Below are 13,585 nucleotides of genomic sequence, written 5' to 3'. Positions count from 1 at the left end.
TTGATCAGGGCTACACTGTAGTGACAAAAGGCAACATTCCATTCATTAGGGCCAATAACCTTTGACCTGTAATACTATATTACACGGATAAAAAAAGAAAGAGGTAAAATAAGATATTTTAAAGACCACACTGATAAAAAAACAAATCTGACATTCTTCATTTTGTAGGAACAAAGTTAAATTAACATTTCTAAAGTAATGTGTATGTAAAGGTAGGCTTATCCTATTAGTAATATTCATAAAAATCATTTGCGAGAAGCTTGGAACAGTTTTGGTGAAATACCTTTACTTCATGTGATACACTTGTGTTCTTTAACTATCCTTTTTGTTTACAGCAGAGTAATACTAACAGTACATTATTATTCACAGAAACATTGCTAAACACTAGTAGACATATTTCAACTGGACAGACACTTCAGAAAAGCACAGAGCTGAGTATTCAGTCAGCGACAGGTAATAGATTTAGCTATTAAGCTAAAGGTTGTTTGATGTAATTAAATACTTATCTACATTTGTTTAAACATTTTAAAATGTTGACATTTGCAAACAATCTACAGCTATTGGTGTGTGGTTGTGCCATTTTTGACTGTGGTTATTTGGGTTGTGTATGCCACCGTGTGTACGTGGTAAAGGACAGTGGTGAAGAGAAGCCTTTTCTGTACCTAAACCAATCCACTGACTATACACACTGCAGGGAGTCAACATCATCACTGTGACCGTGGTGACTTGAGACGAAACAACCAGGCCTGGCTTTTGCTTTGAAATTCAGCATCCAAGCAGAGACACGGAAATAAATAAAACACTAACTTCCACGTGCGTGCCAGCAACTCTAATTTTTGTCAAGCATACAATGCAATTTTACAGTTGCTTGTGTTAAATACATTAAAAACAACATTCATACAGGCAATAGCAATAAAAATTATCTTCACTGCACTTGTTTTTTTACAGCAAGGGTGTTAGGAAGCGTTAGCTGTATCTGAGAATCAACTATCTAAACTGCTCTACAAAACAACTAATGAAGCCAGAGGCCCGTCAGCAGGCCTCTCGATCTTTACAATATTGGGACTCGATTCAGTGCACACCGTTGGTGAACAAACAAGCAAGGCATCTGTGTTCTTAACCGTCTATAAATCCTGCATGATGAGCACGCTGTTCCTGCAAGTGTGATGAAAACAAGACAATACATATATCAATTGGAGGGTGATTAGGAGACATTGTATGGGCCAAGTGACATGTTTCCATTTAGTGTGTAAAAGGGTTGACACCTGCTCACTCCATAGCCCCACACATGGACTTGAATCACCTTTTCTCCTCAGACACAAGATGTTTGTATGCATGTAGATGACTGAGGAACGTTTCTCTGACAGAGCAGCCATAGTTTTGAAGTGTACATCAGTAGATTTAAGTTAGTATTTTCCAGTACAATGAATTTGGGATTATATCCCCTTTCTAAAAATGTATACCCTTGTTTCCTATCGGATTGGCTACACGTACTTTCTGAAGCATCCCCTTGGCCAAACCTGCCAAATTAACAAACCAGCCGCCATTGAAATCTTCAGTCGACTAACTACAGTAATCCTAAATGAAGTTATTTGGCTGTTCTTGCCCTTAAAAATATCCCTTATTCATTAGGCTTTTGAGCCAACAATGATTCAATGATTCAAAATAATGTTCATTAAGTTGAGGGGAATCTTTTTGCAACAAAGTATTTAAAGAATTATGGGAATCAGTAACAGACACCTTGTTGATCACATATATAGAATACTGTAGCTGACCCACTAGACTCTCCATTGGAAATAAAACCAAAGAACTAAAAAGGGACTGAGACCTTTCATAGTCACTTAAATAATCTCAAACAATATCACTTTACAACAATGTCAAGTGTGATGGCACTAATGCTCCAAAAAGTGCAATAACCCAGGAGCATTTAGTTGTCAGTCTGCAGTCCTAAATAATGCCATGCAGTTGGATGACAATCTGATCATATTCAGCATTTAACCTATTCTGTGTTGACAGTATTACCTTTAATATAATCTTTAGATCTGTTTAAATACAGAGTAATAGCACATCCACACAGTTACTCTGAAAAATCACTGAGTCGAAAGAGGTTCTGCAGCCGATGGCAGTGAGCCATGGGTGGGGAGAGTGGCCACTGAGACACAAGCTGTTGGTGGGGAGGAGGCAGGTCAGGTGGGGGTTTAGGTGTTTACTAGCAGGAGCAGCTGCTCTCTGTCACAGCCATCTCCGGCGGCTTCTCCAGTTTGATATCGATCACTGAGAGAGGAAGTGCTTAAGGAATATTCTCCATTAGACATTTCATGCATCAAACATTTAGGGGGGGATATTATGCAAGTTCAACTAAATTAAATCAATAAGCAACAGATAACATTACAACAGACACTGACACATTTCTGGAGTGTTGATTACATGTTGAGCTCAAACACACTACAAACCATTCTGCCTCGGGAATAACCCCTTTGTGAAAAGATACTGTCCTCTTTGCTCTTCTCTGGTGTGCTATCCATCCCAGGAAGGGCTGCGGCAACACGGCGAAACAGCTGAGGAATCACAAGAAAGGAAACAGTGGAGCAAAACAGCCGTACCACACAGTGCATCAATAATGTAATGTTGGCCACATAAGTTAAAGCCTAGATGGTAAGTCAATATTTAAGAGATCATTTCACACTTAAAAAAAAAAAAAAAAAAAAAAATCTACAGTATATTTGTACATGGGGCAACATGACAAAATTGATCCTGATATTTAATACACATTAAGAGTCGTTAACTTGCGTCAAATTGGTCATGTGATTATTTAGATTCTATCCCCATTCAATAAGCCTGTTGATGGCTCCATGCGAAACAGTGAGAAACACAAGCAGACATTATGTGGAACGAGGCAAAATAAGAAAAAACAACATGGAGCCAGACAGCGCAGTACAATTGATGCCGAAGCGTTCTAAAGCAATGGACGTGAACGTCAACACAACACCTGAGCACTGAAGTGAATCACAACGCAGAGAGGACAAGGAGGGCAGGCCATGCGGAGTCAAGGGAAAAGAGAAGGGAAAACTAGAAGTTGTGAAAATAGTCTTGGAGGGAAGATTGGGCTGGACTATCCTGAGTGAACAGAAGCTCTACCTGTTTGACATTGTAGCCAGTCTTTGCGCTGGTTTCAATGAACATGACATTCAGTTCCTTAGCTCTCTGCTCGCCCTCTTCCGTGGTGATCTGTCTGCTCAAGCCACAGCCGAGAGGTGGAGAGATGGAGGGATAGACAGACATGAAAGAGGACAGGCCGAGAGGGAAAGGGGGAGATGGAGAGAAAACGAAGAGCTCAGAGTTTTTGGTTAGAAAGAGAGAGGGTTAGTTTGGTCATGCCTCTGAGAGACAAACGGATAGGAGGGAGCAGCTTTGCTGAGAAAAGATGAAACAGCTTGATACGCTATAGAGGGAATCCAAAGTCACTCACAGCACAGTCACTTGGTCCACATTAAACATCTAATCCACGTAGTACATGACAAATTACTCTCCCTAAGGGGGAAAATAATGAGCAGTTCTGGAGGCTGTTTGAACATCTGCTGGTGGTAACTGGACACCCACCTGTTTGACGTTATAGCCAGCCTTGGCACTGGTCTCTATGTACATCACATTGAGTTCACGAGCTTTCCTTTCTGCAGTCTCTACAGACACTTGTCTGCCATGGTCCCAGGGGGATTGACAGGAGGGGAAGGTGGTGTCAGGGGGTTGGGAGTGGACACCAAATCAAAGTGACATGGGGAGACACCGGGGAGAGGGAACAAAAAAATGTTGATAAAACCAAAATTTGACCAAAAAGAAACGTTTAACCAAAAAGTAAGCAGGGTGAACATGGAGTAAAGTTCAATAGATCAAAAACAGAAAACACTTGAAAATGAATGTTGTGCCCAATATACTCATTAAAATCTAAATAAGATGGGATGCCAAATACAATCGAGGGAGGAGGAACCAGGCTGAGACAAAGTGTTCACACATACAACAGTTGTCAAATAGGTCAACATCCAGTTCAGAGACAACATTGCTGTTTACCACCTCATCAACTCTCCACACACACACACACACACACCATGTACCTTTTATCAGCCAGGTCTGTTTTGTTTCCCACAAGCATGATAATGACATCACTTCCTCTCTCTGTTCTGACATCATCAATCCACTTAGAGGTTTGCTGGAATGAATTGAGGTCTGAGTGGAAGAACAGTAGCAATTCAGAACGCATACAGAGTGAGCATGATCACTTTAAATATCTTATGAGGTTTGAACTCCGGGTGAAGGGGATATGAACACGTTAGGTACATTTGCAAATCAGAACAGTCATTGCTCCTCATTGAAAGTACAGTTGATTTCAGCGGAGGAGTGAACACACAGTAGCCAGGTGTTAGTAAGCAAAAGTAAACAGTAAGTTAAGTTTAAGCACATAAAGGAATAGTAGTCCCCACGCCACTGTTAATACAAGGGAAAACTCCCTAACCTCCATGAAGTTGCATCATCAAAGTCCCTACATGGCGACACTAAATGCCTCCAATAATAGCAACACTACTCATACATTAGAAGCTGTTGAGGTTTGCTACTGTCTTATGACAGCATCCTTTCCAATGTAATATCCCAGTTCCCCCCCCCCCATTACAGTGATGAGAGCACAGCTCTAACTCACTGGTGATATCATAAACCACCACAGCGATGGTGGAGTCGCGGATGTAGCTGGGAATGAGACTACGGAAACGCTCCTGTCCAGCAGTGTCCCAGAGCTGGAGTCGGACCTGGGGAGTGGGATGGAGGAGAAGGAAACGGGACAGACGGAAAGGGAAAATGGAAAAGAGGAACGACATAAAATAGTTGCAAGAGAACATCATGGCAGCAGAGGCGGAAATGCTCATGCATCCTGGAATAGGAAAAAGCTTTCCCATGTATCTAGCAGATGACCTGTTCCCAATGTTGATGCTTTTTAGTTACCTAGTACAGATGGCAAACGTTCCAAATCAATGCATTTGGAGCAAGGAAAGCATTTCCCCATTCCTTAGACAAGCCCCTTTAGGGACAACATTTCCACAAGCACAATCACCACTGGATGTACTGAGAGGACTACCATTCCACTCTATTGGAACCATTTCACCAACAATGTCACTTATAATATCTACTGACTTTATGGTAGCACATAATTCTCAGACAATGGAAGCCCTGAAGCACTAGGAGGCTATTTTCATTACTACAGTCCAGTGACGTTGCCAAGCTGCGGAAATGCTGTTTGCCCTGTTCTCCCCTTCCGTCCACTGAGGGAAGGGCAGGGAGGTGATACCTACTTGCTATGTCATAAACCACCACAGCAGCGGCTGAGTCTCTGATGTAGCTGGGGATGAGACTGCGGAACCGCTCCTGCCCGGCTGTATCCCACAGCTGGAGCCGAATCTGTGGCCAACCACACAACAAACCGAGGAGCGGACACAGTTCGAAACCCAGCCATGGGGATGGAGGGGAGGGGTGGACAGAGACAAAAACGTATGATGATGGAACTAAAAACAGAATCATGGTAGGAAAGAAAACATGGGCTAAATGAAAACTGCAACTCATAGTGCATCTACGTCCATGCTTTAAACCAGCAGTCTAGTCAGGATTAGATAAAAAGAAGACTACCTAAGCCCCTTTTTGACAGTGGCTTGGAGGGGGATATACAATGGTTTCATACGGGCACAAACTTAAGGGACATGTGAAATGGTTTCAAGTGATGCAGATGATATAGAAGCCAAGTGGTACTTACCGTACGATCTTCTAGATACATTGTTTTCGATAAAAAGTCTATGCCAATTGTTGCCTGCAAGACAAAAAACATTATTCTCAGATACTGACAAACTGCATGACTGTACTACATTCAACAATAAGCCAAAGAAAAATATGGCCTTGTGTCCTTGTTTCCCCCCCAGTTTTGTATCATATTGTATGCAAGCTATAATCAGGTTACAAAAAACAGAACATGGCTATCAAAGGCAGACATTTCCACCAAGCAAAACAACCCAAAGCTCAGAGTGGTGTGGATGCCAACTAATGTTGCCCTTTTTCTCAGAGGACCTGAGCCCTAGGACCATGCCTCAGAACAACCTGGCCTGATGACTCCTTTCTGTCCCCAGTCCACATGGTGGTGCTGCTGCTCCAGTTTCAACTGTTCTGCCTGCGGCTATGGAACCGTCACCTGTTCACCGGACGTTCTACCTGTCCCAGATCTGATGTTTTAAACTCTAGAGACAGCAGGTGCAGTAGAGATACTCAGAATGATCAGCTATGAAACACCAACTGACATCTACTCCTGAGGTGCTGACCTGTTGCACCCTCTACAACCACTGTGATTATTATTATCTGACCCTGCTGGACATCTATGAACATTTGAACATCTTGGCCATGTTCTGTTATGATCTCTACCCGGCACAGCCAGAAGAGGATTGGCCACCGCTCATAGCCTGGTTCCTCTCTAGTTTTCGGCCTTGCTAGGGAGTTTTTCCTAGCCACCGTGCTTCTACACCTGCATTGCTTGCTGTTTGGGGTTTTAGGCTGGGTTTCTGTACAGCACTTTGAGATATCAGCTGACGTAAGAAGGGCTTTATAAATACATTTGATTGATGTGTTAGTTACATGCAATGAATTACCAGTACTGTACTTGAGATAAGATAATGTACCTGATAGGTGTTGTCAAAGCTGTCATACATAAACCTGGTGATAAGCGATGTCTTTCCCACTGTGAAGACAGAACATTTCATTTACATTGACATTTTCTAAATTCTGCATGATCCTCTGCAACTGTAATTCGTGAGGAAAAGCAATAAAACGTACCTTTATAATAAACATTTAGCTATTTAAAACACAATACTGACAGTGATCATATATGTGATGGTGTTGTTTATTTCCATGATAAATCGAAAAACTAGGCGTTGGAGTACTGACCCACGCTGAGCTGGCAAAGGGTGGAGCCACGAATGAAGGCGATAACTAGTTAACGTTAGCTAGCTAAAATTGACTGGAAAATCGATATACCGTTTTGGGGCTATGCAAATCTGAATTAATATTTGTTTGAGGAAATAATATAGCATATGTCTGGTTTATTTCTCTGAATGTTGACGTTTGTCACAGGAAATGGCCAAGGTTGAATAAAAGGCTCAGTGAGTTAGCAAGCTCAACTGGCTCCCCTCTGACAGACGTGGCTTAGCAAACTGACTCCACCCACACAAGCTGAAGTTAGATACCAAGTAAACAGAAAAACATTCACATCAAATGGAAAGAATGTAACTTGAACTCGTGAATGACACCGACAGTTCAGTATCTTAACGTTAGTTAGTTTCGGGATACGACCAAATATATTACCAAGCTAACGTTAGCTAGTACCTAAATTAGCTAGATAGCTTTATCCACCAATATCTTTGGCAACATGATTTCAAGCAACCAATTTTTGCTGATTCAAAGGGATAACGTTAGCTAGTAAGCAAGTTCCCTTGGCTAACATATAGCTAAATAACATAACAAGGCGTCGTTTAGCATAATCTTTCTGTTTCGGCCTGGCTAGCTAACAGCCAGGCTAACGTCGGATAGCGGTACTCTCACCAAAACAAATACTCACATGCTCTGCTGAAAAGACCTCCACTTACCACTTTGTTCGCCTAAGAATACAAGCTTGAATTTCCGCAGAGGGTTGCCAAACTCTCCACCGCCGGTCGTGGTCGACATCTTTATTAAACGATAAATAACAGCTGGCTAGCTATATTGCCAATTTCCTAAGCTGTCTCGACGGGAAAGAGACACAGGGTAGTATATCGATAGCCTAGCTTTTGTTATGTGCTGTGTGTATGCTAGTTCTGTATGTGAAATTGTGACGCGCGAGCCAGCACCCCCTGACGGACAGACTACGAGTACCAAAAAGTGCAGGGTTGCATTCCAAACACTTAAAAGACACACCCTATCCCCTCAGCCCTCAAATTAAGTGGACACTTCTGATGACGTATCCTGACGTCGGACGAGTATACACTTGCAAGGCAACGGTCGAGGGAAGAATTCATTAATTTCAAATGGGATCTCTCTTGCCCGGAAATGTGTCACTAGTTCATACCAACTGTTGTGTGTGCCTTATATGTGCTACAGTCAATTATGATTGCATTTCATATCTTGGCTAAAAGACAGCTCCCAAAAATGAGTTAATGTAATTTTTGCTATATTAAACACATGCTTAATTATGTGGACAAGTATCCTGCCTCTATTGTATTGTGTTTTGGAGAAATTGGGGGTCATGTTAGCAGTAACTGCATACTGTGAAACCAAGTTAAATATACAAGCCATTTTTCTAATTTCCACGCTGTGATCAGTTACTGCATTTTTGCTTGGTAGGGCAGCATAGTCCCTGTGCCCAAGAACAACAGTGATAGCCTATAGGGAGGAGGTCAGAGACCTGGCCGTGTGGTGCCAGGACAACAACCGCTCCCTCAACGTGATCAAGGCAAAGGAGATGATTGTAGACTACAGGAAAAGGATGGCCGAGCACACCCCATTCTCATTGATGGGGCTGCAGTGGAGCAGGTTGAGAGCTTCAAGTTCCTTGGTGTCCACATCACCAACAAACTATCATGGTCTAAACACACTAAGACAGTCGTGAAGAGGGCACGACAAAACCTATTCCCCCTCAAGAGACTGAAATGATTTGGCATGGGTCCTCAGATCCTCAAAAGTTTCTATATCTGCACCATAGAGAGCATGCTGACTGGTTGCATCACTGCCTGGTATAGCAACAGCTCGGCCTCCGACCGAAAGGCACTACAAAGGGTAGTACATCACTGGTGCCAAGCTTCCTGCCATCCAGGACCTCTATACCAGGCGGTGTCAGAGGAAGACTCCATCCACCCTAGTCATTGACTGTTCTCCAAAAGGCTTCTTAACAGCTTCTACCCCCAAGCCATAAGACTCCTGAACACCTCATCGAAGGGCTACCCAGACCCCTCTTTTACGCTGCTGCTACTCTCTGTTTATTATCTGTGCATAGTCACTTTAACTCTACGTGCATGTACATATTACCTCAATTACCTGGACTAACCGGTGCCCCTGCACATTGACTCTGTACCGGTACCCCCTATATGTAACCTCGCTATTGTTATTTTACTGCTGCTGCTTAATTACTTGTTACTTTTCTTTTATATTTTTTACTTATTTTTTCTTAACTTCTTAAAGCACTGTTGGTTAAGAGCTTGTAAGTAAGCATTTCACTGTTGTATTCGGCGCATGTGACAAATAACATTTGATTTGATTAGATTTGATCCGCAGACATGAAGTGTTAGCCAACCTACTATATCAGGTAAATGGAAAATGACAATGTATATGTGTGATATCAGGAAAAGAAATGTGCTCAAGTTAATGTTTACAAAAGCTAACCAAACAAAAACATAATTACTTTTATGATACGTGTCTGAGTCGTCATGTGCATTAGTAGCACAATTTTACATTCATTTTTACTAACACTTGTGTGTTGACTTCTCCATATTAACATTGGTTTTAAGTTTTGGCTCACTTTTCTTTGCGGATAGACAATCTGGACCCTCTTTTTGTAAAATGATCTGCCAAAATTGTTGCAACCCCTATTACCTCTTCAAAGGGGGTGACACTCTAGACCCAAACTGCTACAGACCTATATCTATTCTATCCTGCCTTTCTAGGGTCTTTGAAAGCCAAGTTAACAAACAGATTACCAACCATTTTGAATCTCAGCGTACCTTCTCCGCTATGCAATCTGGTTTCAGAGCTTGTCATAGGTACATCTCAGCCACGCTCAAGGTCCTAAATGATATCATAACCGCCATCGATAAGAGACATTACTATGCAGCCGTATTCATCGACCTGGCTAAGGCTTTCGACCCTTGTCAATCACAACATTCTTATTGGCAGACTCAACAGCCTTGGTTTCTCAAATGATTGCCTCGCTTGGTTCACCAACTACTTCTCCGATAGAGTTCAGTATGTCAAATCGGAGGGCCTGTTGTCCGGACCTCTGGCAGTCTCTATGGGGGTGCCACAGGGTTCATTTCTCGGGCCGACTCTCTTCTCTGTATACATCAATGATGTTGCTCTCGCTGCTGGTGATTCTTTGATCCACCTCTACGCAGACGACATCATTCTGTATACCTCTGGCCTTCTTTGGACACTGTGTTAACAAACCTTCAAAGCCATACAACACTCCTTCTGTGGCCTCCAACTGCTTTTAAATGCTAATAAAACTAAATGCATGCTCTTCAACCGTTTGCTGCCCGCACCTGCCCACTTGTCCAACATCACTACTCTGGACGATTCTGACTTAGAATATGTGGACAACTACAAATACCTAGGTTAGACTGTAAACTCTCCTTCCAGACTCACATTCAACTTCTCCAATCCAAAACTAAATCTAGAATTGGCATCCTATTTTGCAACAAAGCATCCTTCACTCATGCTTCCAAACATACTCTTGTAAAACTGACCATCCTACCGATCCTTGACTTCGGCAATGTTAATTACAAAATGGCCTCCAACACTCTACTCTACACTCTATTGGATGCAGTCTATCACAGTGCCATCCGTTTTGTAACCAAAGCCCCATATACTACCCACGAGCCAACGAGACCTGTATGCTCTCGTTGGCTGGCCCTCGCTTCATACTCGTCACCAAACCCACTGGCTCCAGGTCATCTACAAGTTTCTGCTAGGTAAAGCCCCGCCTTATCTCAGCTCACTGGTCACCATAGCAGCACCCACCTGTAGCACGCGCTCCAGAAGGTATATCTCACTGCTCACCCCCAAATCCAATTCTTCCTTTGGCCCGCCTCTCCTTACAGTTCTCTGCTGCCAATGACTGGAACGAACTGCAAACATCTCTGAAGCTGGAGACTCTTACCTCCCTCACTAGCTTTAAGCACCAGCTGTCAGAGCAGCTCACACATCACTGCACCTGTACATAGCTCATCTGTAAATAGCCCATCCAATCTACCTCATCCCCATACTGTATTTATTTATTTATCTTGCTCCTTTGCACCCCAGTATCTCTACTTGCACATTCATCTTCTGCACACCCTACATTCCAGTGTTTAATTGCTATATTGTAATTACTTCGTCACCATGGCCTATTTATTGCATTTACCTCTCTTATCCTACCTCATTTGCACATGCTGTATATAGATTGTCCTACTCTATTATTGATGGACAAGTTTATGTTTGTTTATTCCATGTAACTCTGTCTTGTTGTATGTGTCAAACTGTTTTGCTTTATCTTGGCCAGGTCGCAGTTGCCAATGAGAACTTGTTCTCAACTAGCCTTCCTGGTTAAAAATTTAAAAAAATATAAAACAAAATATAAAAATAAAATAAAAATTGGACTAACAAAACAAATAGCCGCGGGGATTCCCCCAAGGGCATAAGGCGAGTGTAAGTGGAGGAGTGTGTGTCTTTTATGAGTTCAAAATGCAGCCCAATGGACAAGTCTTCTTATTTGATAAGGTTTAACGGCGGTTGGCATCTGATAAACGTTGCATTACCGCCACCTACTAGACTGGAGTATAACTACCTTGTACTGTGCTTAAAAAATTTATGAAAATCAACAAATCCCCTATCATCTAACCCTACAGTCACAAAATGTATTTCACTTGTTGGCCTATCCCTCAGTATTAGTACAGATCTATTACTCACACCACTCCTCCCAGGATCCCTCCCCTAGACCAATCTTCCTCTACATCCTTCAATGCCTCAGCATACGACAACCTCTGCACTACTCTAACCCTGGAAACCTCAACCTGCCTCTCTCACACGGGACATTTCTGAACCCCAGCCCCATTGGGCACCTTTAAAATTACCACATACCACTACTTTCCCCCATGCTACACATTCCTTTGTCTCATGCCCTTCTGCACATTTCTCACACCTAGGAACTTCCCTCCTACACACTGCTGCCACATGCCCATAAGTTTGACACCTGTAACAACGTAATGTTTTCGGCACAAATGCTCGTATGGGATTACTTCTATATCCTAACATCACTTTGTCAAACAAAGACTCAACATCCAAACTTAAAAGGACAGACAATGACTAATTTGTTTCACCACTCGTGCCACCCTGTCTGCGTCTTACCAAACAACGAGCATCACAAACACTGGGTACTTTCACCGCTACCCCAGTAATCACTCCTTTCAATGGCACCCTTTTCTTGAGAGCAGAACAATTCACATCTCTTTTCCCCGTTCGTTTAACACGGAGTGCCTGCTACCTATGACCAGCAGAAACACAAACAATTATCACAAGAGCTCTTTTAGTTACGTTGACTGATTCCACAGCACCCAACTCTTGTTTTCACCCACCCTAAAACCACAAATGTATCAGCCAAAAGGCAGGGCTCCACTTTTTCCAAAAATTGAATTTCTACCGTCACAGACTCCTCTTTCTCCTGACCCTCGGTGCAAACAACAATGAACAAGTGATGGTGCTACAATTTGCTTTGTTGCAACTTATTTCTTATGTTGTAAAATATAATACATAGCTAATGGTTTAAATGTTCGGAATTATTCGTCTGTGGGCTTATGTGACTGCATTAGCCATAGTCCATGTGTGACACGCTAGGAACTATAGTTTTGGTCCACGTTTCCCAGGGGCCCTAATTAGTGTGAAAGATATAAAATCACCGCATTCCAGTTTGTACTTGTGCTTGTCGTTTGTTTCAGACCCATTTGAAACCCCATGCTGTCTTGATAATTGTTTGGGGTGTGTGGTTGTTTGTGTTCAGACATTGTTTGTTTGAGGTTGACAAAATGCAAGAGTTTATTGCATTGAAAAACATGCAATTGGCCCAACATCCTTTGTTGTTTGCAGATTGTCATGTGTTTGGAATGGCTTTGATGGCTGTGGGGAATTGCTTATCGTAATCAGAGGAGAGAAGCGGTGAACTAACAGAAGACCGTGAGGAGATACACTAAAGATTTTACACAGAAAGTAGGAGGTGAACATCTTTTTATTTTTTTGTTGTTGAATAAGACATGATCCTGTGTAGCTCAGCTGGTAGAGTTTAGCACTTGCTATGCCAGGGTTGAGGGTTCGATTCCCATGAGGGACCTACATGAAAATGGATGCACTCACCAAGTTGCTCTGAATAGGTGCGTTTGCTAAATGACTGAAATGTACAGTGCCACAATCAGGGTTCCCCCACAGCCTGCTCCCCACTTGTTCATATAACTCTCATATGCTGGTACAGTTCCTTTTGAGATACCATCATGTGTGCAAAAAAATAAATAGCTGTTATATACTCTTTATTGTAGAGTTCACTTTAAAAAGCAAAACAATTTAAACTATTGAAATTACTTTTGGACCTATAGTGGCTAGTAATTAATTGTGTTTTGTTCAAGGGGACTCAGAGCCCTCATCTATCTGCTATATGATGCCATCCCAGTGTGCCCTCATCAGTAGGTGTAATGTTGATGAAGGGTCTAAGCAAGAGAGAAAGCAATATTGTTGTTGTGATCCTCTTGGGTCTCTGCTATATGTTATTGGTGCTCAGTTTCTTTGGTGTCAGTTG

The 13,585-nt window shown here is 42.3% G+C and overlaps 1 protein-coding gene across 5 annotated transcripts; it reads right to left on the bottom strand.

Annotated features, from left to right (window-relative positions):
• Nucleotides 1-269: 269 nt before the first annotated feature.
• On the bottom strand, nucleotides 270-7,933 carry LOC135545839 (ras-related protein Rab-6A-like). 5 transcript variants are annotated; one of them, XM_064973769.1, is made up of 8 exons: nucleotides 7,665-7,933; nucleotides 6,702-6,760; nucleotides 5,792-5,845; nucleotides 4,691-4,796; nucleotides 4,110-4,221; nucleotides 3,139-3,232; nucleotides 2,492-2,558; nucleotides 270-2,274 (listed from the first exon to the last, which is right to left on the bottom strand). In XM_064973769.1, exons 1-8 carry the CDS (start codon nucleotides 7,741-7,743, stop codon nucleotides 2,210-2,212), a joined length of 636 nt encoding a protein of 211 aa, XP_064829841.1. In that variant the 5' UTR covers nucleotides 7,744-7,933; the 3' UTR covers nucleotides 270-2,209. The 5 variants fall into 5 exon arrangements, 4 of the variants coding, with proteins under 4 accessions (XP_064829841.1, XP_064829839.1, XP_064829840.1 ...); XM_064973767.1 differs by lacking the exon at nucleotides 4,691-4,796 and adding an exon at nucleotides 5,337-5,442 and having other exon boundaries at nucleotides 7,665-7,930; XM_064973768.1 differs by lacking the exon at nucleotides 3,139-3,232 and adding an exon at nucleotides 3,601-3,694 and having other exon boundaries at nucleotides 7,665-7,930.
• Nucleotides 7,934-13,585: the final 5,652 nt, after the last annotated feature.

Source organism: Oncorhynchus masou, chromosome 9, assembly GCF_036934945.1.
Source record: "Oncorhynchus masou masou isolate Uvic2021 chromosome 9, UVic_Omas_1.1, whole genome shotgun sequence".
In the NCBI taxonomy this organism is placed as follows: domain Eukaryota; kingdom Metazoa; phylum Chordata; class Actinopteri; order Salmoniformes; family Salmonidae; genus Oncorhynchus; species Oncorhynchus masou.
Note: the sequence above shows the minus strand (reverse complement) of the source record. Positions and strands in the feature narration are given on the sequence as shown.

Excerpts from the sequence above, each read along its gene's own strand:
- LOC135545839 (XM_064973769.1), bottom strand. The coding sequence starts at position 7,743 with ATGTCGACCACGACCGGCGGTGGAGAGTTTGGCAACCCTCTGCGGAAA. Across the intron at positions 5,846-6,701 it reads GCTTTGACAACACCTATCAG|GCAACAATTGGCATAGACTT; the intron begins GTACATTATCTT and ends TTTGTCTTGCAG. Across the intron at positions 3,233-4,109 it reads ACAGACCTGGCTGATAAAAG|ACAGATCACCACGGAAGAGG; the intron begins GTACATGGTGTG and ends TGGCTTGAGCAG.